This window comes from Vidua macroura, chromosome 2 (genome assembly GCF_024509145.1).
Source record: "Vidua macroura isolate BioBank_ID:100142 chromosome 2, ASM2450914v1, whole genome shotgun sequence".
Lineage (NCBI taxonomy): Eukaryota > Metazoa > Chordata > Aves > Passeriformes > Viduidae > Vidua > Vidua macroura.
This window is the reverse complement of record NC_071572.1, coordinates 114478983-114500980: the sequence shown is the minus strand read 5'-3', so window position 1 is coordinate 114500980 and position 21998 is coordinate 114478983. Positions and strand designations below refer to the sequence as shown.

The window sequence follows — 21998 nt, the reverse complement described above, 5'->3', positions numbered from 1 at the left end:
AAAAATATGCAAATACAACTTAAAATGAAAAGAAACTTGCAAATGCTGCTTTATTTAATTCTTACAATAGGGAGGCACTTTTACATTAAAAAAGAAGTGCAGAGGTTTCATTATTGACTACAAAACCCTAAAATATTATTCCATGAAAACAAAGAGAAATAGTGTCTGTGTGACAAAGTGATTGTTTTTTCCTTTCATTTCTATACAATTCATTACATTTAAACAAACAAAACCTAAAAATATCTCTAGAAAAGAACAGCAAAAAAACCTTTTTTTTTTTTCTGTTCCTGCAGGCCAAAAGCACTTAGAACATTGATGACACTTCGCATTGTGTTCCTCATCTCTTATTTTCTGTGCTTGTATGAGGCAGTCTGACCCAGGGGCTTTCCAAGATTAATGGGTGCCACAGAGATATCATAAATAAAGTGATCACGTGTTTATTTGATGTCAACAGTCTCAATTCAGCTCTGCCTTGCATGCAAAACCTGCTTGTTTCAGTCAAGTTATTCTCCAACCAAGACCTGTGTGTGTGCTGGTGTGGTGGAAAAGCAGGGAAGGGTGACTGCAGGAAAGGATTTCCCCTCCATGGAGTCAGAATTCCAAGCTTATTTTCCATGCCATCCTAGAAAATTGACCTTGTATTAAAGGCAATGAGCCCCTGGTTGTCAGCTTCTTGCTGGGCTGTACTGGGTGAAAGCTGGGAGCAAATCCTGCATTGCACCACCCAAGTGGGAAGTGAAGTTACCAGTAAATTCAGCCAAAGCAATAATAACACTGAGAGACAGGCTCAGATTCTGCACTAACCCTTGCATTTAACACTGGAAGAAACCTCCCTGATGTCACTCAGAATATCCCTGGAGAAAGGCAGTCTTCCAAATGAATATTGTCACAATCCATCCTTCTGGACATCCACTTCAGTGTCTCAAGTGAAGACGGCAGAGCTGGGGTCAGCAATGCTGGCAGATAAATGTCTCTGTGCTTGATGGATGAGAGGATATATTTATACCTCACAGCAATTGTCTTGCTATTTATTTGGTTTGGGGTTAACAAAACCACCAGGTGAGCTGCACAGGGAGGCTTCTGGTGGTGTGAAAATGAGCTTGGAAGTGGAAAGAACACTCAAAGGATGTTAAAGAAATATTGGAAATGCTCGAAATCGGCACACCTGAGGAAAGCAATACTTTTCTAATTACCTGTTGGTTTATTAAAGTTGGCTGAGCAGAATATGGCTTTACATTCTGAGGTTACTGGCAAAATTCAAGCTTTCAGTGGCAGCAGGGCTCACAAATAAATCTGTTCTGGAGCTCTCTGAAGGCAAGGTTACCCTAAATAAAGGGAATATGATGGATCATCAGACTATGCTTAGGTTGAGCAGTGCTAGATTTGATGGAAGAAGTATTTGCTGCAATTCCTTGGTTTTACTCAGCAAATTCCAGTTTGATGTCCTGTGATGCAGAGCTCCTTCCTTCAGGCCATTTCCTCTGTTTTTCAAAATTGCCTGGGGTGTATTTAGCCCACTTTGAAAGTAAATGACCTGACCTGATCCAGAACTCTTTTCAAACTCTACAGCTGAGTTCTAAAGACAGACAAATTAAAGCTGGTCCAAATATATAACCAAAACTGTTTTCAAAAACTGAGCTACTTAAAGAAACACTTCCATTTTGAAGTTGCTTTACCACCATAGATACAACCTGTAAACATATTCACAGGGAGTTTGGGCTGTGGATTCCAAGGTATCTTTTCCTTTACCAAAAGCACTTATTACAAAACCTGTACAGATTTTTCTTTGCATGTTATGCTTGAAAAAGTTTAGTAAGTCTGGTTTCGTTTAGATTGTAATACATTAAAATTATTTGCAACTTGTAATTTTGCACTGATATAAGAAATACAAGATGTAAAATTCTTTCTAAACAGAAATTCCTAAACTTTCTCTCCAAGCTAAATATGTCAAAGGACATAGCATGAACATGAAAGATAAATCTAGCTTTAAGATTTCCCACTGATATATAAAATAATGTTTTACAAAATTTTGATCTTGATTGTCTCTTTCCAGCTGAACAGAGAGGGTTTTTTTTTCCCTCCATTCTATCTTAAAAGGGAGAAAACCATGCTGCTCCTTATTTCCCTGGCACATCTTGCATGAAATAATGCAAGCTCCATTATGGCATGAGACTAATTATGCAAATTACATCCGAAAGAAAAAAAGTTAAATTAAGATCTGAACAGTTACTGCACGATCCGTGGGCACGAGTGAGATCTGATGTCGTTGTGTTTGGAAATGGCTTCGTCCAGATCCAGCTGTCTGCTGTTGACCTTCACCTCCATGCAGCCATTATAAAAAGCAGTCACTGGTGTAGCACCCAGAGGAACATCTGCACAGAAACACATTCAGTTCATTAGGCCAAGGCATGCAAATTCCTACGGATTCTTCAGATCAGTCAAAACATGGGGAATACTCCACTCCCCATCCATTATTTAGTCATGGGAGAAAAGGAGCAATTTGGCAGGAAACACTTGAGTTCTTCTTCCCTTTTTTTAAAATCAAGATCACGTCAGCAAAACTGAGAAAGGCCAGTAAAATGTTAAATATGCATTAGAAGGCTGTTCCCATCCAGAAACTGAACTCCAGGAATGTTTTCCATAGTAGCTTTTCCTGTATTAACAACAAGAGTTTGTTTCCTGGAGCCCACTGTTCTTGTCCTGAGCTACAAACAGCTGTTTCTGGACTTAGAGGTCACACAAAAAACTGTCTTGCTTTTGCCAGGAAACTACTCTAGATTCAAATCTGCAGCTTCTCGCTTGGAGCACCCCTGGGAACTTCACACATTTTCCTGCTTGCTCACTGCTGCTTCCAAGTGAATTCTCTGTGAAAGACTCAGTTTATCTGCTGCTCGTTTAGGTATTGTTTGGCTTAGGGCAGCAGCAGATCACGGATATGCTTCCAGGAAACAATATGTTAAGCACAAAATCAAGCAGGCATTGCTCTCGAGTCTTAGGGTACAACTGGCTTCTTACAAGGTAGATCTAAGGGATGCAAGAACCTTCAGCAATTAGAATGAGGGTGATGAGGAGCTGATCTCAAAAGCACCCTCTCTTTTTTCAGGTGTCAATCAGCCTATCCCTCCTTAGGAGATAGCATTTTTGATTCCTAAGATAACCAAATCTGTTTTCTCATTATTTTATTTTGCTGTAAGCTGAGGTATTGCACAGAGTCCCGTATAATTGTTCCCTACTGTTTTTTTCTCCCAGTGAAGAAAACACTGCTGTCACAGAACCTGGAAGTTTCATTGAACCTGCACTGGTTTTGCTGAAATAACAGGGGAATACTCCCACCACTGTTACCAGTTTGTAGAAAGGGGGATCAAAAATGGGGACTTATGGTCTTCATGAAATGCATGGGGTTTTTGAATACAGAGGCTTGTTTTTTGGGGGGTTTTGTTTGTTTGTTTTATTGTGTTAATTTGCATGCTTAAGATAGCTTTTAAAACTTAAAAACAGATGACAGAAAACTGAGATTGAGGAGCAGCAAGTAACTAATACCTGCTACTTATCTCTTTGGGATGCCTGAATAATGCAAAGCTCTTTATTCTCAATATGTTGATTTCTCTGTGGCTGGCAATGTACTAAAAGAGAATCATTGAAGCATCACAAAGATGAAGAGGCCCAAGAAATGACTGGAATCTTAGTTACTGTGGCTCTGTTAAACTGCTGACTCACCTCTACTAAGTAAATACCGACTCATTCTTTGTCAATTCAAGTCATGTCAGTCGAATTTGTAGCATTTTCTTAGGAATTGTGATTCATTCTCCAAAAAATAATAACAGGATACAGAAAAGCTCTCAAAGTAGCAACACTGTAACCATGGCACCTTACCTCTAGCAATTTTCAAGTTTTAATTCAGGTTTTCACTGCTTCTCACCTGGGGCAATGCTATTTTTCCTCTTGATTCAGCCTGAAGTCAAACTATTTACACAGAAGTATGTGCACACTTCCTGGACAAAATAATCCTTGTCATAGGGATAATGTTGATGGTATGTCTCAATAATGTTAACTTGAAGCTTGCTTTGAACAAAATATTTGCTGTTTCAACACATTCTCTGTCTCATAAAGATTGCCAGTCATCTCTTGCTCAGAGTTTCATTGCTGAAACCATATTCCTGACTTCCCCTTCTGCACTTCTGACACTTGGATTGTTTATAAATACCTGTTTTCCTTACATTTTTGATGCAGTTCCTCAGTTGTGCCAGGTGGTGGCATTTCAGAAACGTGCAATGCTCACCCAACTCAAAAATCAAGACATTTTCCAAATTCAAACCTCTAGAGAGCCATGTCCAAATAATGCTACTGTTAAAAAGCTGGCTGCCTCCAAAGCTGAAATGACTGGTGGAAACAAGAGGCACTTGAGGTGAAAAAATTTTTTTTTTTTTTTTAATAATTGTAGGCTTTTCCTAGCATGGGTAAGGCTGAATACAATCAGGCTTGTAGAAATAATGAAATTAATGAAAAGAAACAGGCCTCACCTGGCAGGCCACCCAGGTAGGTGACAACATTTGCCATCATTGCTTGATGCAGAGTTGAGAGTTGCTCAGAGTTGCTTCTGTCTGTGTGTGAATCAACAGCCAGTTCAAGCTCCTGTTTGGTCACTAGAAGTCCAACCTGCACTTTTGTGGGGGTGCATAACTTCTTTGATTCCAGCTGTGCAACAGTGATGTTCCCAATGGTCACAGTGATTTTCTAGATGGAAGAAAGGTAGATCACCAAAGATGTCACATGCAACTTTAATAAATCATTGTACTTCGTTCTGGTGCACTTTTCATTTGCAAGTAGAAGAAAATATTAAATACTGGTACCTTCAGCTGGAAAAGCTGATGTGTAACCATCACTTGTAATGATGAATGCCATTCTTAACTTTATGAGTGAGAATGTTTTACAGGGAACAACTTTGGCTGAGGTGAAATCCTGTTTCACCTCCAGTTTTAAAGGTACCCAAGTGTTCACTACAGGTTATTTTGGGAAAAAGCCTGGAGTAGCCATGGAGTATAATTATGCTCTAGATTGGGATGGCTGATGTAGAGGATGTAACTGGAAAACTTAAGGACTTAACAAAATCTGTTAATAATTTGGAACTAACATGATGCCCTTACTGCATACACTGCTGTCATAGTTCCCTGTCTGCTCTGTGCATTTGGAAGGAAAGGTTAAAGAAAACATGATGGAATGGATCTGAGCTCAGACTACACAATGTAATCTCCCTGGCATGAGTAATTAGTGCTTAGTCACTGCTGCAGCAATCATTAATAGACAGATATTTTCTGCACATTATTATCTGATCTAATTTTCAAAATATTGAGGCTACCAGCTTTACTGCAAATGTGTGAGTAACTTTTTTTTAGTTTGATTTTTCACCTGGCAGCTGCTAGGAGAATTGTAAGATCACCTGTGAGTCAGAGGAGTTAGAGCCCACTATGGACAATGCAAGAGGCACTGTTTCATTAGAAACCAAGGCAAACATAACACCAGTGTCTGTGGATGGCCGAATAGTCAGAGTCACATTTATTAGCCAATCTTCAGCACTGTCAAGATTATCTGTTTTAAAGAGAATAATTGAAATTAGTAAATCCACCTGCTGATGAAAAATTAATATGGTGTTAAAAATTAGTATTTAAATTTCCTCCCTACTGTGGAAAAATTAGTGCTAATTTTTGAACTTATAGAAAGAACTATAATTCTAAAGAAACCCAAGCAAATAAAACAAACAAAAAAAACCCCACTAACTTTTAATCCTGGATCTTCAATAGTGGCCAACCTTTGCAAATAAACTTCTGAATGTAAAACACTCGAGAAACTGAACAGATGACACTACTGTGATCAGAATCCTCATTCAAGCAGATTCCTATCAGAAGTTAAGGGAATCACTGGTGGATGCAGAAGTGCATAGCTTAGTTTGCGTGCCTTTTTTAATTTTCTTTCTTTTACAATTTCACCAGTTCCATCACCAGTCCAACAAAAAACACAGGGATAGAAAAATACTTACTATAGTTTATCTGGAATGCTGCCATTCCAGTGCCAGGGTAGAAGGATCCTCTCTCCACTTCTACTAAACAGTGTTTGCTTTCTTTTTCTTGAATAACTTCATTTACTCCTGAATGTCCCTGGTTCATCAAGTTCCAGGCTCGGATACAACCATCCAGACGAGGGTTAATCTACAGCAGAATGACAGCATTGGGGGTTTGAGTCCAAAGTTGGTTTTAAAATGTTAATAATGAGGCATCATTTTCCATATCAGCTTATTTTTATGTAGGCAATACCAGTCTTATCAATGCTATAGGTTACAGCAGTGATGCTGGGAGAAAACCAAGTGGCAGGCATTTGGTACCTCAGACTTCAAGAGGTATTTATGGTTTAGCATTTCCCACTTGGCTGCCAGAGATCTGGACAAAATAATATTGCTTCCACTTTGAAAGCTCATGTTGTGACCTAGACAAAAGGACAGCAGATTTTCTGTAGCTGAAAGAAAGTGATCACTAGCAATGCTCCTTGTTCAAAGTTTTATCCTTTATACCAAAGTAAAAAGAAATTTCTGGAATTGTTTTCTATTGGATAAAGGGATGTTATAGTATTGTTCCATGTTTTTTTTCCTCTGCTTTACTTTTGAGTAAAGTTGATTTTTAAAATTTGTTTAAAAAAAAAAATCTAAACTCTTGCAACAACTTGACTGTAGCCATTCTTGAGGCTAGGAGACTGAAAGAATCAGGGCCTTGTCCAGCCTGGGCTGTTGTAAAACCTTGTAAAAAAAGAAAGCTCACTGTGCTGCTTTAACAGCGAATACTGCACTTATTTAGAGCTTAGCAAAAGCCAGGACCAGGACATGAATCACCCTGAAATGCACTCTCAGCTGCAGCAGTGGTGGTGATTTAGGGAATCTTAAAGCCATATTAGGAAACAGGCTACAGAATCCTCAAAGATTAAACCAGAAGTGCTGCGTTTTTACAAGTGAAGCCTTACTGAAGGCAGACTGAAAACCTTCACACATGTTTATTTTCAAAACAGTGGTTTAATAACCACATTTTCATTTCCTAAATGGGTTCCATGCCAGGCTTGCTTCTTCTGTGACTCCCAGGAGCACAAAACTGAACAGAGCATGATCAATCAATATTAGTCTTATTATTATTTAATTACCTGTTTAACAAGAGCCCACTCTTGTTTACCACCCGCTCTGCGAGGTAATCCTGCAATGTACACCTTGGTTTCCAAGAAACCCTGGGATTGCTTAAACAGAGTTCCTGGGCTGTTAATACTCATCACAGCCTCTTTAGCTATTTTTACACTGATGCTGTGTTCTAATTCTTCAACTGATACCTGGAAAAAAATGCAAATAATTACATATACACACATACAAAAATGTAGAATGTATTAAATACTCATTACATAAGCCCTATGAAGCATGACTAATGTTTCTTTAAATGTCTACCTTGTAAAAGAGTTTTAGTTTAAATTGTATTTAAACTCGATGCAGGACAGCTGCCCATACCTAGGGACATTAACAGGATTAAAAATTTGATGTGCTCTGTGTAAGTGAGAAAGGCTTTTCATCTCAGGTATGAAGGCTTGAAAAGCAAGATGAATTTTTGGTCTAGCAGATGTAAAACGTGCTCTAAACATAAACTATCCAATAACTGTGCACTTGACCATGCAATCATAGTTTTGAATATCCTGCCACTTTCCTTTTCATGTTTAAAATTAATAATTGCTATGTTGATAGCTAGAGGTAATTATCTTTTCCTTGATTGTTAAAAGGTAGCAGAATTTCCTGATGCAAGGCATTCCTGTGCATTTCTTGGCTGGTTTTTAAATCTGGTGTTTGAGTGCATAATTTAAAGCCTTTTAGTAGTTTAGTTTAGCTCAGTTTCTCCCTACTTTATTTATCAGCATCTTCTCATAGTGAGTAAAAGAAAGGGAATGAAAGAAGAAAATCCAACTTACTATATGCCACAGTCCATCATTAATGGCCTTGCCTCCACTGGTGACTTTTGTTCCAAACTCATTCTTGAATTGAACCTCAATCTTTCCATCCCTAAGAGCAAGCAAGATCCATGCTGAGTTGTCCAGAGATTCTGCGTACAGGATCAACCCCTCTGTGTCATATGTCCGGAAATCAAACTCTGCTGTAAATCTGAGTTGTGAAGAAAGAATCTTAATAAGAACACAGGAAAAGTGAAATATTGTAAAGCCTAGGATAACTCATTAGCAGGCCAGTGAAAGGTTCATAGATAATAACTTTTGGTGTCTCTGTATCTCAGCAGTTGTGATTTTTTTGTATGGTTAGTCAAAAGCAGAATGGAACATAAGCCTTGTTCACTCAAATCCAGTGGGAAGTTTTCAGGTTAACACCCTCACCTGGGATTTGAAAGAACCTCGGTGCAGTTCCCAAATTCCCTCTAAGCTTTACTTGTTAAGGATATCCCAGTCCCCTGAGTAAGAAGAGAGATCTAATATGACTATTGCATTTTGTAGTGATGCAATGCAGACAAAATAGAAGATCTATAATGTGCTTTAGTTAAGCTGGGTTGCCAAATGTTGTTCTGAAAGAATTATAACCTAGAAATTCATTCTGCCTTTTGTATGTCATTCCCTCATCTGAGGATTTGTTGGCTGGATCTAGGTTGAGTGTGTGTACGTAGCAAAATTGGGATTTACTGTGCAGTAGAAGAGAGGAGAGTAGAAGTAGAGTAAAAAACAGTCTTTGGGACTAGACAAAACAGAGTAAGGTGAAAGGAGAAAGCAAAGCATTTAGAAGCTGGGGTTTGCCAAGGCAGCTGTAACTCAGAGCTGGGTCGCTGTCCCTCGCAGTGCTGCTCTGTGTCCCCTAGATGGGGCTGTCCCTCGCCAGACGCACCCAAAACCGCTCTGTGTTTACACCGGGCTTCAACCATTTATCATCTCCGAAAGCTCTTCCAGGACAGCGTTAGTGCCCGGTCAACCTGGAACAGCGGCAGAGGGCAGAGTTCTCAGTATTTACGTCCATCTGCACGGTTCTGAGGCTCTGGAGATCACCAGCTCCACAGCTGCTGCTGCTGTTACCTTCCAGTGGTTTGGTCACTAAGTCAGGGAACGCTGCAATTTCGGCTGCTGCAGCAAAGAGGTCCAAGAGCAATAAAGGGATCAGTGCCACGGGCAATCGCTCTGATAGCTGTAAAGAAAATCATCCAGCTGGTGCCTTAGACAAGGTACTGTGCTCTGTGGGTGTCCTTGGGACACTGTGTGTGAAAGGATGCCCAGGGAGGGGCATGGGGGCAATGGCCTGATTTTGTTGCTCAGTAGAATGAGCAGAGCATGTCCCAGCAGCAACATCCAAGCTAAAGTCATTCCCATTTATAACTGGAAGCTATACTGTAACTATTTTCATAAAACTTCTGAATTTTATGTTGATAATTCTAAATGCTTTCCTGTTTATTCATTTGTTCATCATGTAAAGGTATCTTATCCAAGGGGGAGATGGTGGTAAAATTTAGGAATGCAATGCCTTCTTCCTAAAGAAGAATTTCTTCCCTCAGAAAATTAAGGGAAACAAATGTCTGTCATTCCAATGCATACTTTTATCAATAGCAAATGCTTACCTTGTGACATTTGGCAGTTTGAACTTTAAGTAGAGAACAGGAGTTCCTATAAATTGCTCTGACAGGTAAAGCAGTTGATAATTCTTTTCAAGATTCAGTCGGATACACTCAGTAACAGACTGAAAATGGTAGAGAAAAAAAGCTGTTAATACATTGTGATAGCTTATGAAGCAACTCCTGTTGTTGCCTGCTAGCCTTTTCTACTTTTAAAGTAATGGGTTACCTCTGGGTTTTTTTGGTTTTTTAAAACTTGAATACCTGTGTACAAATGAAATGGTGTGTTTTTGCTTTTGCTTGAAACATCCATTATTTAAACTGCTGGAGGATAATCCGGGTTGACATACAGTTCTGGTGGATTGAAACTAATATTTAAATATTTAGTTTTTGAATTAAATTCCAATCTTCCATCAGGCACTTTTCTTTCACCAGGGATATATGACACCCACCTTCTAGGGAACTACCAAGTGCCATTATTAAAGTTCTGCAGAATCTAAACCTGCTCAGGTGTTAGAAGGGAACAGATCAGACAGTAGAGATCAGTACCTTGGGAAGACTGTGTTAAAGAGAAATTAAAGAATCACAGTGCTTATGGACAAGTAGAAGCCTCAAAGTCTCTTCAATCAAATTTGAATCCCTCAAAACATTCTGTGCCTGTCTTCTACTTTGACTTTGCTATTCCTGATGCAGTAGTTCCATTAAATGTACAGGTACTCTTCTTGAATTTTATGGCTACTTCATTTTATGGCTGCTAGTGTCACTAGTCTTTAGATTGACTATATTTTCAGATGACTGAACTTTTTTTCCCCCAATTAAAAGCATGAAACTAACTTCCAGACAGAGAATTAATCACTCTTGAACAACAGTACTGAAAGTAAGAGCATCTTCCTGCTTCATTACATCTCACCATTTCAAGGATGAGCAAAATAAAATAGAATGACTGCCAAGTGCTGTTCATTAAATTTCAGAAAGTACAAACGAGACCTAAAATACAGATCCTGGAACTTGTGTCAGATCTTGGTCCTGCAGTTTAAGCCAAATTTTGTTATACTCTGTTAGAAGTGTTTTATTGTTGTTAGAAGTGTTTTATTGTTGGCAGCTATCTGAGCTTGCTTCACATGACATCTCAGACTGCCTGAACTTTTCAAAGTATACAGATAACCACATACACAAAAATCCTTTGACTTCAGTCCTTGAATTCAAGTTCTCTGGAGTTTCAAACTTTCTGCTCCTAAGAAGTGTAAATTTTCAAACTGATCAAGAGCAGCCCATTTTGGCTGCAAGATGTTCTCCAATTGGCAAGTATTACTGAGTGCTTTTCCTTAAGCTATGGCAGATGAGAACTGTGGAAAACAATCCAGGTTTTTTTTTTCAATTCAAACAGAGTAATTCTGAAACAGTGAGCGAAAACTTTTGCACAGCCTAAGGAAAACTTGGGAACATATGGACAAAAGGAACATTCTGTTTCTGAGTGGGATGAACAGGAATTATTTGTTTCATAGGAGAAAGCTGAGGCTTATTTTGGAAGCAGCAGGGAATAAAGATGCCTGGCTAAAGCAAGCTGCTTTTGACAGGACTCCTGAAAATGAGCATGCATGAACTGAATGGCATCCAAATCCCTGCTGCTTTGTGAGCCAAACCATAGATCAGAATCCCCAGCATTTTCTCAGGAATTTTTAATCATTTCTCAAATAGCTTCCCATTTTCCTTAATCTAAGCTAACCTCTCATCAAGAAATACCAAACTTTGTGATTTTCCACATGGAATTTTACATAGCACAGTTTTACCTCACAATTCTTCATGTCCTTAGAGAGCTTGAACCCTTTCTTGCCATCACAATAGCAGCTGTAACTTCCTGGTGAGTTCACACAGAGTTGAGCACAAATATTTTCAGCACATTCATCAATATCTAGAGGACATTAAAGCAGACAGAAGATTTTTTTTTTTCATGGCACAGACTGAAAACTAACACAAATTAATGGAATAATGGATAAGAGATGTTCTCTGCAATAACATGAATCCAAAAGGTGATTTAGTAATCTGATAGAGGCCTGGAGTGCAGAGCTGGAGACAATTTGATCTGATTTCTGAGGCACAAGGTGGCTGAATAGTGAGAGACCTCATAAATTGCTACCACAGATGGCACAAATCCCATTCTGGGTCAGATCTCTTCCTTTCCTTGTAAGACATGATGAGAGCTCAGGTTATTAAAAGTATATAGGGCAAATATGTGAAGAAAGAATGTGCTTTATTAATATACACCCCAAATAATCTCAGGTCAAAATACCTTTTAAAATAACATACAATAATCTCATAATGCCTAAGGTTCAGACAGCATCTACTTGTGGAGAAGAATAGTCTGATTTGAGTTTGATTTAAGCTACATCAATAAAATAATCATTTTTTATTCAGTAGGTTGTGCAAATAAGTAATTTAGAAATGAAAAGCTGTTTAAATGGCCAATGTAAATTTTACATTTCTAATATAGAAACAAAATCTCTCTTTGACAAGAGACTCCAATGAGGGTGATTTGGGCTTCAGATTAAAGCAACTGCAACATTTATTCTGAAACAAATAGCCCTTCTAGTGGGAAGAAAAAATTTTGTACCAATGCATGTATTTAAATCTGGGGCTTTTTAGGACTAAAAAAATTATTTTTTGCTGTTGTTTGGAGGAAGAGAGGTAAGGAAAAAAATAACAAACCCTGTTCTGATTTTCAGTCCAATAGTATCTGTCATCATAGAGATAGCTGTGCATAAATGTATGTAAATACAATTTTCCTAATAAGCATAATTGAGTTTAGCCACCTAGAAGCAATACGACAATGAAAAGCTCATGTCATTTAGCATTTCTGTAAGGCTCCATTCCTGTCAGGCTGCACAATCCTGTCCTTAGACAGGATTTGGTGACTCATTTAATGTGGTTACAACAAGGTCTAAAAGCTTAGCAGCATAATCCTCCTGCTAGGAAGGTAAGACTTTCCCCATTGGAACGTCATCATCTTGCAACCTCCTGAATCCATGTCCCAGTAGAAACACAACACTTACGTGGGTTGCATCAAATTGAATTTATCTGAAGGAAACCTTAGGAGGAGTAAAAATTAATTACTGTGAAGTTTTTCTCACTTTGGTGCATGCAGGAACAGAAAATTGTCAGTAGTGTTTTAAAATCCCACAGTAACTGGACACCTGGATATGTAAACACTGCCACGGTGCAGAGCTTTGTCACAAAAGACCTGCAGGAAAAGCCATGCACCAGAAGATTCATGGCCACCAGGAAGATGCTTTTGTATCCTTTTGAGCAGTAATACAAGGCAGCTTTTAAAATAAAAACCAGTCACCGACAGATTTTCCTTAAACTTACAGTGTAGAAGATTCCTCTTCATTGCAGAACTCTAAGAGCTTTCATATCTGTTTACAGATTAATTAATTTAATTTAAATTTATTTTCTGATGTGCAGTAAATAGAAACTTTAACAAACACAGAGCAATAGAACATATTCTAAGACAAATTTGCAAACACTTTCAACACTGGATAAGTTATGGTCTTTGTATGAGTGGCTTCTTGCTGCTTCACTGGTAACTATCAATACTTTTCAACTTTGCTATAATTGTTACAGAACTTTGGAAATTTTTAGATCCAGATTGTAATTTCAGGAAAGATTCTTTTGAAGCAGCTCCTTTTTTTCACAGTTCTTTCTCTGGATATTTAGGAATAGTTTTATTTGACATTTGAGGTCTTTATAAAAAAAAACATTTAAAAAAAATCTTTAGAGAACTGCCATGCTGTCATGTAATACAGCCTGACAACAATTAATTTAATAAAGAATATGAAGATTCAGAAATGCACCAGTAAATGAGGAGCTGAGTTTGGTATAGCAGTGGAATAAAAAAAGAAAAGGGAAGGGGGAAAATGAAAGACATGAAAAAGGGGGAGCTGGGGACAAAGACCCACCTTCACAGTTCTTGGAAGTTGAATTATATGTGTAACCTTCTGGACATTCACACTCATATCTACCCTCGGTGTTTTTACAGATGGCTGTTCCACAAATGTTTGGATGTAGCACACATTCATTTATATCTAGAAACACAAAACAAGTTATTAAAAAACAATTCCCACTCTTGCACACCATTTTTCTTCCCAACCTTATCCAACACTGTGCATACTGAGTGAGGCTGGCAAAATGTCTTGGTAGCTCTACCATGTTATCACAGTAGACTAGAGCTACAGCCAGAAAGATTTCCAGAGGGCTGTAAAAGACACTTCTGCATGCCCCCAGTGAAAAAATTCTCTGCCTGCCTCTCTTTCCCATCCCTTCATGTCTTCTGTGGGTAACAGGGAAAGGGATGCATGTCTAGGAAGGCAGAGAAACAGGCTACAGATTTCCCATAAACTAAACCAAACTGCCTAGTAAAATTCCATCTTAGAAAAGACACCCAGAAAGACAAGAGATAATCCAATCAGAGGTTCTTCCATGCTACAATCAATTCATATCAGTTTTCTTTTAATTGGCTATGCTGAGAGGTATTCAAGTCCCTGACTGTCTCTCTCTATCCCTCAAACCATTTTAGTGTCTATCTTCTGTCTCGTCTCCAATTTGTCAATGTCATTTTCACAATGCAGATGTGACAATGGGATTCAGGGTATAGTATCAATCTTACTAAGTGTCTTTGAGACAGAAAAATGTCAGATCCCTGGTCATACTTCACTCCCACTCGTGAAGGTAGGGATCATTCTAGTTTTCTCTGTGGTTTTGTAGCAGTTGTGGAAATGGTGCTGCACAGGAGATTCTGCCACTGGCTTGCTTGGAGACCTGAACTGTGGTAAGTCAAAGCTGCCCTGAATTCAGACTACTTTTCTACAGTTCATAAGTGTATTCCAAATTCCTGGTTGTTTAACCTTGTAGTTGCATGTAATAAAATACTTGAATGCAGTTTATCAAATGATTAAAGTAACACTCAAGGCACTAAGGTGTATTAGTTTTTGTGTATATATATATATACATATACACACACTAGCTTTATCTTTGATTATGTTTTTACCAAGAATTACAAAAGTTCTAATTTATCTGCTTGCCCCTTTTCATAAACCCACAGTCTTCTGTCATTCTGGCATGTCTTTGGACAAAAAAACCAAAATTATCTGATATCATCCAAAACTGTTGTTCCATTAAAATGGAATGAAGTTCTAGTTTTTTTCTAAAAATGCAGTAAGAACTGCTAATTATGTCAATACACAATCTTTATTTGGAATGGAATTAAGCATTAGGTCCTGGCCAACAGCAGACACAAGCATGTACAGAAAAAATATGCTGGGTGGATCAAAGAAAAAAAATCTTTCTCTCCATCAGGAGATTTTTCGGATTCATTAATAGTTTTTTCTCCAATGAACTTCAAACTGCAGAAAGAGCAGCATGGCTAATTAGGAGTGATTTAGCCTAAGTGTTTACCAGAGAGAATTTCCATGGTAACAATATCAGCTATTTGTATCACTTTAGATTCTTGTTTCAGGGTGCTTAAAGGGTATGTGAAACTGGTGAGAAACCAAAATAAACTTTATGGAGCTCCAGTAATGAAGCAGAATCTCATCTACAACCGTTCCCTCTTTCTTGCCTTGCTTCTTGATCTGGTTCATTATGTGGCTGCCCAAATGCCTGCAGTGTGTAAGGAATGAGCAGCCAAATTAAACCAGAGCTGGATCTTTCAGAGACAATGCAAGAGCATTTATGGAACTACTGGATCAAGCCCTTCCCTCTCTCTGGTCAGCAGGCACTGTGGTGGCATGGAACGAGGCTCCCCTGAAGTCTCCCTACCTCCACAATCCCTTTTGTTGGAATGCATGAAGTAACCATCTTCACACAGGCAACGGAAGCTCCCAGGGAAATTGGAACAGCGTTGGCTGCAACCTCCATTGAGGTCTTCACATTCATTTATATCTATGAAGAGAAGGGAATCAAACCCTCTGCTGAGAGGAAGGCATCAATTGACCAGCTGCAAATACTATTCAACAGCAGAAATGTAACTGTGCTTCTGAGAACCAACATGCCACGAAATTGAGGGCTGTACCTTCCTCACAATTCTCTCCTCTCCATCCTGCTTTACAGACACAGGTATACTTGGCTTGTCCATCTATGCAATCCTTATATCCATCTTTATGGCATGGCAGGGGGCTGCACTGGTTTGAAATTTCTGTGGGATGGAAAACATGGAAAATCCTTGTTATTTGGGGTTATTTCTCCTCAAAAATCACTTTAGTATTTCTTCTTCTCTTCCTACAGGTCATGAAATAGGAAAAATCTTGATGTATAACATGAAGCACCCCCAGAAGAATCTTGCTACTCATTCTGTCAACAAGAATTTTTAAGTGAGTGAGAACATACAAAGCCACCAGTACTTTTTCTTTGTCAGGCAGAAAACAACTAGAAGACAAATTACTTGCTAAGCTAATCCCTGCAAGATGTGACCAGACTTGATATTATTGTATTTAAAATATGTATTTCAGTTTTTAAAGAACAGTGCTCTGCCCCCTATCATACTATCACAAATTTCACTAGAAAGTTGTGATCAAAGTTTCAAGAACTCAAGATTAGAGCATTGAGTTTCTCTGTTCCAGAGTGGTCAGACAGAGAAACTGGTAATTTATTGCACTATTACAAACTGATCTGGAAAACATGTTCAGCCATGACTGTGTGCAGTGTAATTATTAAGGATTTTTTTGCCTTCCATTGCTTTCAATGATAAAAACAGGGTCAGGTGTTTAAGTATTCTTATTCAAAATAGCTGGAAGTTTCTTTGATATAACCAGGCTGTAGGAGGTTTAGAGAGATGTTTCAACTGTGGCAGTAGGAAATATGGTAAAAATGGCTTGCTATGAATTTAGTAGAAAGAACACAATTCATACTGGACCTGTGAATGTATAGGCATAAAAATCAAAAATGTGAGAAACATCCCAAGTTTCACGCTTTGTGACCTTTTGTTTGGAATCAACAACTGTGTTCTAGATAATATTTTGATGATTTTGTTTCGTTTTGTTTTTGAAATTTTGAGATTTTCAGCTGATAATATAACTATAGGGTAGAAATGACAATTAACAAGAGACTCTCGTACTCTACTTGACAGAACATGACTTGCTAGAGGCAAAGGGTTTGGCATAACTGTTAAAGATGTGGTAGAGTACAGAGGACACACTGGAGAATATTGCTGGGTTGGTGTAGGACACTTCTGTTTGCAGAAGAACTCTGTCTTCCATGTTGCAGTCAATTGTGTTCCTTTAACTTTATGAAGTTAAAAGCAGTCACTTAAACTGCTTTCTTGGGAAATGCTCTCTCACCTCACATTTTTTGGTCAATTTCTGGTTTTGATTATTGAGTTTGCCTAAGTTAAACCGGTTTTTGTCTCTTTTTGTGTCCCTGTGAACTGCTTTTTAGCCACTGTGTGTTCCAGCATCAGCACTTACCCTTGACACAAGCCCTCAGGTCAGCTGGAGAGTCTGGAGTGACTGCAGCCACCCTGAACACCCCTGCTCGATGGGAGGCAAGGCAGCCTGCAAATGCAAAGCCACACAATCAGCTCAGGGTCCAAAGAACGCATTTACACTGAAATTACACCACTTGCTGCATGGCGTCTTCAAAGAGCCTGTTCTCACAGCCTCAATTGCAAAACTGGTCTGGGCATGTCAGGGACAGCTGATGACAGCCCAACCTCCAAAGTGCCTCTGTGAGGATCTCAGCACACACGACATTCCCTGCACTATAATCAGCATGGAAATCATCCCAGTGCTAGGGGCAGAAAAACTAAACCAGTATTACCCAAATGAGAGCATCACTGAATCATGCACTACAGTTGTTTAGGTTGTTTTTTTTTTTTTTTTTTCTGTACTTACCTAAATATTTGGGATAAAAATATTCCTGCAGAAAGAAAAGAAAAATAAAGGCTAAGAAAAATTTCAGGTAGGTAAAATGACAGCAAAATACATCACTGAATATATTCTGAAGTATATTGGTATTATAACTACAAAAGAAGAAAAAGTAACTTTGAGTCACAGAATATAGGCCTGGTTTTCTATATGAATGTAGTTTGGGCTAAAGCAGATTATTTAATACACACAAGACTCAGTGGAGAGATTAAAATACTGCACTGAGTTGGACACTTGCAAAATGAAGGCAATGCAAATGAATTGGGTGTCAAATGGGAGGATCTTGCCCAGTGTTGCGTTTGGGAGCTGTGCTTTCCATGTGCTTCTGTCCTTCCCTCTGTAAAGAACTACTATCTATGTCATAGATACTCATAAAATACTTACCGTTTCAGGATTATTTTCAAAGATTTCCCTGGCTTCTTCCCTATTGCATAATTCTTCAATGCATTCCCTTTCTAGATTTCCCTTCTTTCTTTCTTCCATGAAAGAGTTTGCTCGGCGTTTCCTCAGCAGGAACTGAGAGGCATACTGCTGGGATAAAACTTGGGAGAAACAAAGCAACTCTGTTAGTATTTATCTCTTTTTGCAACAGCTGGAAAATGCTGTGAACACTGAGCAAATATGAGAATTTAACACAAAATTGTGAATTAAACGCTTAGGAGCTGATGTTTGCTATTGTTTTCAAAAACATGAGCAAGAAATTCTAGGATTCTGTATGTGGGAGCTGTTTCTCATCAAAAAAATCCTTAATCTGTGCTATTTATCCCTAACAGCATCCACGCCAGAAGCATAATTTACAAGTCATATTCAGCACAAGATTTTTTTTTTTTTTAAGATTATGGTTATTACAAAATGAGATATGTAAGCAACAAGTAGATAAAAAAGCTGATTGTATTACTGGTTTCAGTGATCTGCAAGTAAATATTCTGACCCTATTAAATTTATGTGAGAGCAAAATTATGTCTTACAAAGTCAGGCTACCTGTTATATGTAATTTACATAAATATCCTTTTGTTTTTCAGAACAGTGAAGAACAAGACAAAGGTGAGAATGCTATCCTGGGAATATCACAGTGGACAATCTATAAATACACCCACATTTTACAAGGTAAAAAATGTTACAGATCCAGCATGAGTCATTACTTAATTTTCATGTATCTGGTTATTGTCATTTTAGTGACTTTTAACAAGTGGGGAACACTGAGAAATGACACTAAAAATGAAAGATGTCTGCTTCAATATTCTTTGCAGAGCACAGAACACTCCAGGAACAGCATCTAAATGAGACTGCCTGGTTTAATTTTTGGCTATAGCTTGTGATCAAGAGAAAAACGGATGAGCACAGCTGGAAGAAGTCCAGCTCATTGGGTTAAAGAGCGAAGATGACAGATGTTAACTGGAGAGCACTGAACTTCTACACCTGCCCTCCTCTCCTCAGCCTCTGCACAACTTAACCTGTCAGAGCTGCCCAGCTGTGTGAGGGTTGTGACACCCACAGTGCACATCAGGTGTGGTGGCCATACATATTCATCCCAGCTCCACAGAAAAGAGCCATGCGAGCTCACAAAGTCCATCCAGTACTGCCTGTGACAATTCCTCAAAGCCAGAGCACCTCCACGAGCCACACCAGCAGCCAAGTGCCAGAGAAGAGCTCCCAGTTTCTCTGCACTAACAGGAAAGAAAAAAATTAAGGAAGCTGACTAGAAAGAGCAGCTAATGAGGCCCAGAGCTTGACAGGAGACAGATTTAACATTTAACTAAAACCACACCATCCTAAACACATTAAAGGTCTCTACTAAGTGACAGGGAACATTCTGAAGTGCTGCAACGTTGGGTAATGAATGACCTGAAGAAACCTTTGTGTTACAGCCTCCTGAGTGAATCTGACATGGGCTGAGCCTGTAACTACAAACTAATCTATTTGCTTTCATTCTGGTAAAACTAATCATCCTGGTGAGGCTGCAAATAAGATTTCCTGAGCATAAGGTGGATGTGCAGCTCACCTCCAAGGTTTCCCAGCACACCTCTGTCTCAGAGAGCAACAAGCTTAGAAATTAAAGTTCAATTAATTAAAAATAAATGCTTTATTTTTCACTAATAAGAAAGATGTAGAAAGACCATATGTCCTGAGGCAAAAGGAGCAACAACAGAAATAGGAAAATTGTGTATTATAGCTGCTGGGTTTATTTCCATGGGAGATTTCTACCCCCACAAAGATGCTGACCTTTAGGTACATCATTGTCATTTTCGCCCGGTTTTACAGCAAATAAAAGACAAGAAATTTTCAGTTGTGTACAAACAGATGTAACACTTTCTACTTAATGTTTTCAGTACAGTGGGGCAATGGGAACAAGTCTTTTCCCCTACATCAGAGCAGTTTATCCTTTTCCCAAGCTGATTTCCTATAACTTCTGACATTAAATAAAACATGTAGCTCAGAGCAAATTCCTCTTTTTTTAGGGCAAATATTTCAATCCCCATGCACAGAGTTAGCAGTGTATTTATTCATCTGTGTTTTAATTACAAAGATTATGATAGGACCTTTATTAAAAACAAAAACTCCTGACTGCTGCTGCTAGTCTGATTACAGGAAACTCCAGCCCATTTCTGACCCTGCCAAATCAAGTTAACCCTTAATGCACTCGGGCTGCTTCACAGGGTGATCTCTGAAGCCTTCTGCAATTCCAGAGCCTAACAATTTCCAGAGGTGGTGTACAGCCACTGTGCAGTGAATGCTTATCAAGCATCTAAAAGTGATGCCATTAAAAAAGAAAAAAAAAAATTGTGGGAGAGGATGAGATTCAGTGGTTTCTTACAGCTGTTCTGTTGTGCAGATGCAACCATAAACCTACTTAAAGTGGGCCACTTAAACATAACTTAGAGCTGCTTACCTAAGACCCCAGCCAAGGAAAGCAGCTGAAAAAAAGCTGAATAAAAAGTGACACCACGGTAGGAAGTGGCACAATCTTGTTTGCACAGCTCTGTAACTCCGTTGACAAAAGTATCCTCAAAAGCTCCTCAGTGACATTATGCAGCCAACAAAACAAAGCCGGCCACTAATATTTACCTGCACCTTCTCCAAAATGCGTCCCTTGCCTGATATTTGACCAAATCCACCTGCACTGAGGCTTGCAGGGGCAACTTTATGATTATTGAACTGTATGAGCTGCATTATTAAGCTGTTTTCTCTTCTTCCCCCCTCTCCTCCCCTGCCATTCCAGAAATCCTTGGCACTGTTCAGAGCCAGGCATAGGAAACTGGACAATATGGACCACAGAAATTCTGGATGAGCGGGACAGCTGATTTCCTGCTGTTAACAAAAATTACAAGGTATGCAGTGGAGAAGATAAATGGAACCAAAAACGTGACGAAAACAGGAGAGAAGATCATTATGAAATATTTATTAGAAGGTTTATTTTTAGGACCTGTTAAAAACGTTACAAAATGAACTTTCATCTTTCGATACTGCTCCCTTCCCAAGTCAGATACCCAAGTACCTTGCAGAATAGTAAACATTCAGTTTCTGTTCAGCCAGTTTAATCATTAGTAAAACAGGTCAGAAACAGGCTTACTTTGAGCTGCAATTCTGCTTGTTTCAGCTACACCGTCTTCTTCCACTATTAAGCTAAAACACTTTTGTGTCGAAGACGGAATACTTTTTCTTTTTGATCTGTACGTGAGAGCAAGTAGCTCTTGCCTAGGCTGAGAGGTCTGAACTTACAAACAGGGTCTGCGCCGCTTGCCCGGACTGCACAATAAAGCCACTTCTCCGAGCACACCATCACCTCCCGAGGGCTGTTCTTGCAAGGGAACCAAGCTCCCTGTGCAGACACTTCCCCGTGGGCGGCTGAGCCGCGCTGCGGCCGCGATCAGCCGCGGAGCGGCGCACAGCCCCGAGCCCCGGCTGGGCCGGCCCGCAGGAACCGCCGCCGGGCCCGCCGGGAAGAACCGAGGGGCTGCGAGCTCCGAGCGCGGCGCCCGCGATGCCCCGCACGGCCCCGGCACCGCTCCGGCCGCCCCTCGCCCCAAGACACGGCCCCGCGCGTCCCCCCGCCCCGCCTCGCCTCACTCACAGGTCGCCGCCTCGGCCAGGGCGATGGCCAGCGCCAGCAGCGGGAGGCACCGCGGGCCCCGCGGCCTCATCGCTGCCGGGCGCGGCCGCAACCGGGCGCCGGGACTGCGCGGCTGCTGCTCTGCGGGGCCGGGCGAGTCTGTGGGGGCGGGAGGGAGGGGCAGCGGCGCGGCGGGGGAGGCTGGGCCGAGTCCGGGCAGCGCTGCCCTGCGGGAGCGTCACCAGGGCGCCGGGGACAGCGCCGCGGGGGCGCGGGCGGGTCGCGCCCGGCCCGCCCCGCGGAGGCGGCGGCCGCGCACGGCGGGCTCGGCGGGCATCCCCGGCGGGAGCGGAGGGTGCAGGCCGGGCAGGGCCCCGCGGCGGCGGGGGCAGGACGGGGCGGGCGGGCATTGCCCACAGC

The 21998-nt window shown here is 40.2% G+C and overlaps 1 protein-coding gene across 2 annotated transcripts; it reads right to left on the bottom strand.

Annotated features, from left to right (window-relative positions):
• Window positions 1-19: 19 nt before the first annotated feature.
• PROS1 (protein S) lies at window positions 20-21794 on the bottom strand. Of its 2 annotated transcripts, none has more exons than XM_053971280.1 (15): window positions 21248-21794; window positions 17912-18069; window positions 17495-17519; window positions 17069-17155; window positions 15679-15801; window positions 15426-15548; window positions 13568-13693; window positions 11402-11523; window positions 9618-9736; window positions 7984-8173; window positions 7180-7359; window positions 6035-6203; window positions 5438-5586; window positions 4521-4734; window positions 20-2372 (listed from the first exon to the last, which is right to left on the bottom strand). In XM_053971280.1, exons 1-15 carry the CDS (start codon window positions 21306-21308, stop codon window positions 2227-2229), a joined length of 1992 nt encoding a protein of 663 aa, XP_053827255.1. In that variant the 5' UTR covers window positions 21309-21794; the 3' UTR covers window positions 20-2226. The 2 variants fall into 2 exon arrangements, with proteins under 2 accessions (XP_053827255.1, XP_053827254.1); XM_053971279.1 differs by having other exon boundaries at window positions 21600-21793.
• Between the last annotated feature and the right edge of the window lie 204 nt (window positions 21795-21998).

Excerpts from the sequence above, each read along its gene's own strand:
- PROS1 (XM_053971279.1), bottom strand. The coding sequence starts at position 21,669 with ATGAGGCCGCGGGGCCCGCGGTGCCTCCCGCTGCTGGCGCTGGCCATC. Across the intron at positions 18,070-21,599 it reads CCTGGCCGAGGCGGCGACCT|TTTTATCCCAGCAGTATGCC; the intron begins GTGAGTGAGGCG and ends GTTTCTCCCAAG. Across the intron at positions 4,735-5,437 it reads CTAACTCCTCTGACTCACAG|AAAATCACTGTGACCATTGG; the intron begins GTGATCTTACAA and ends TCTTCCATCTAG.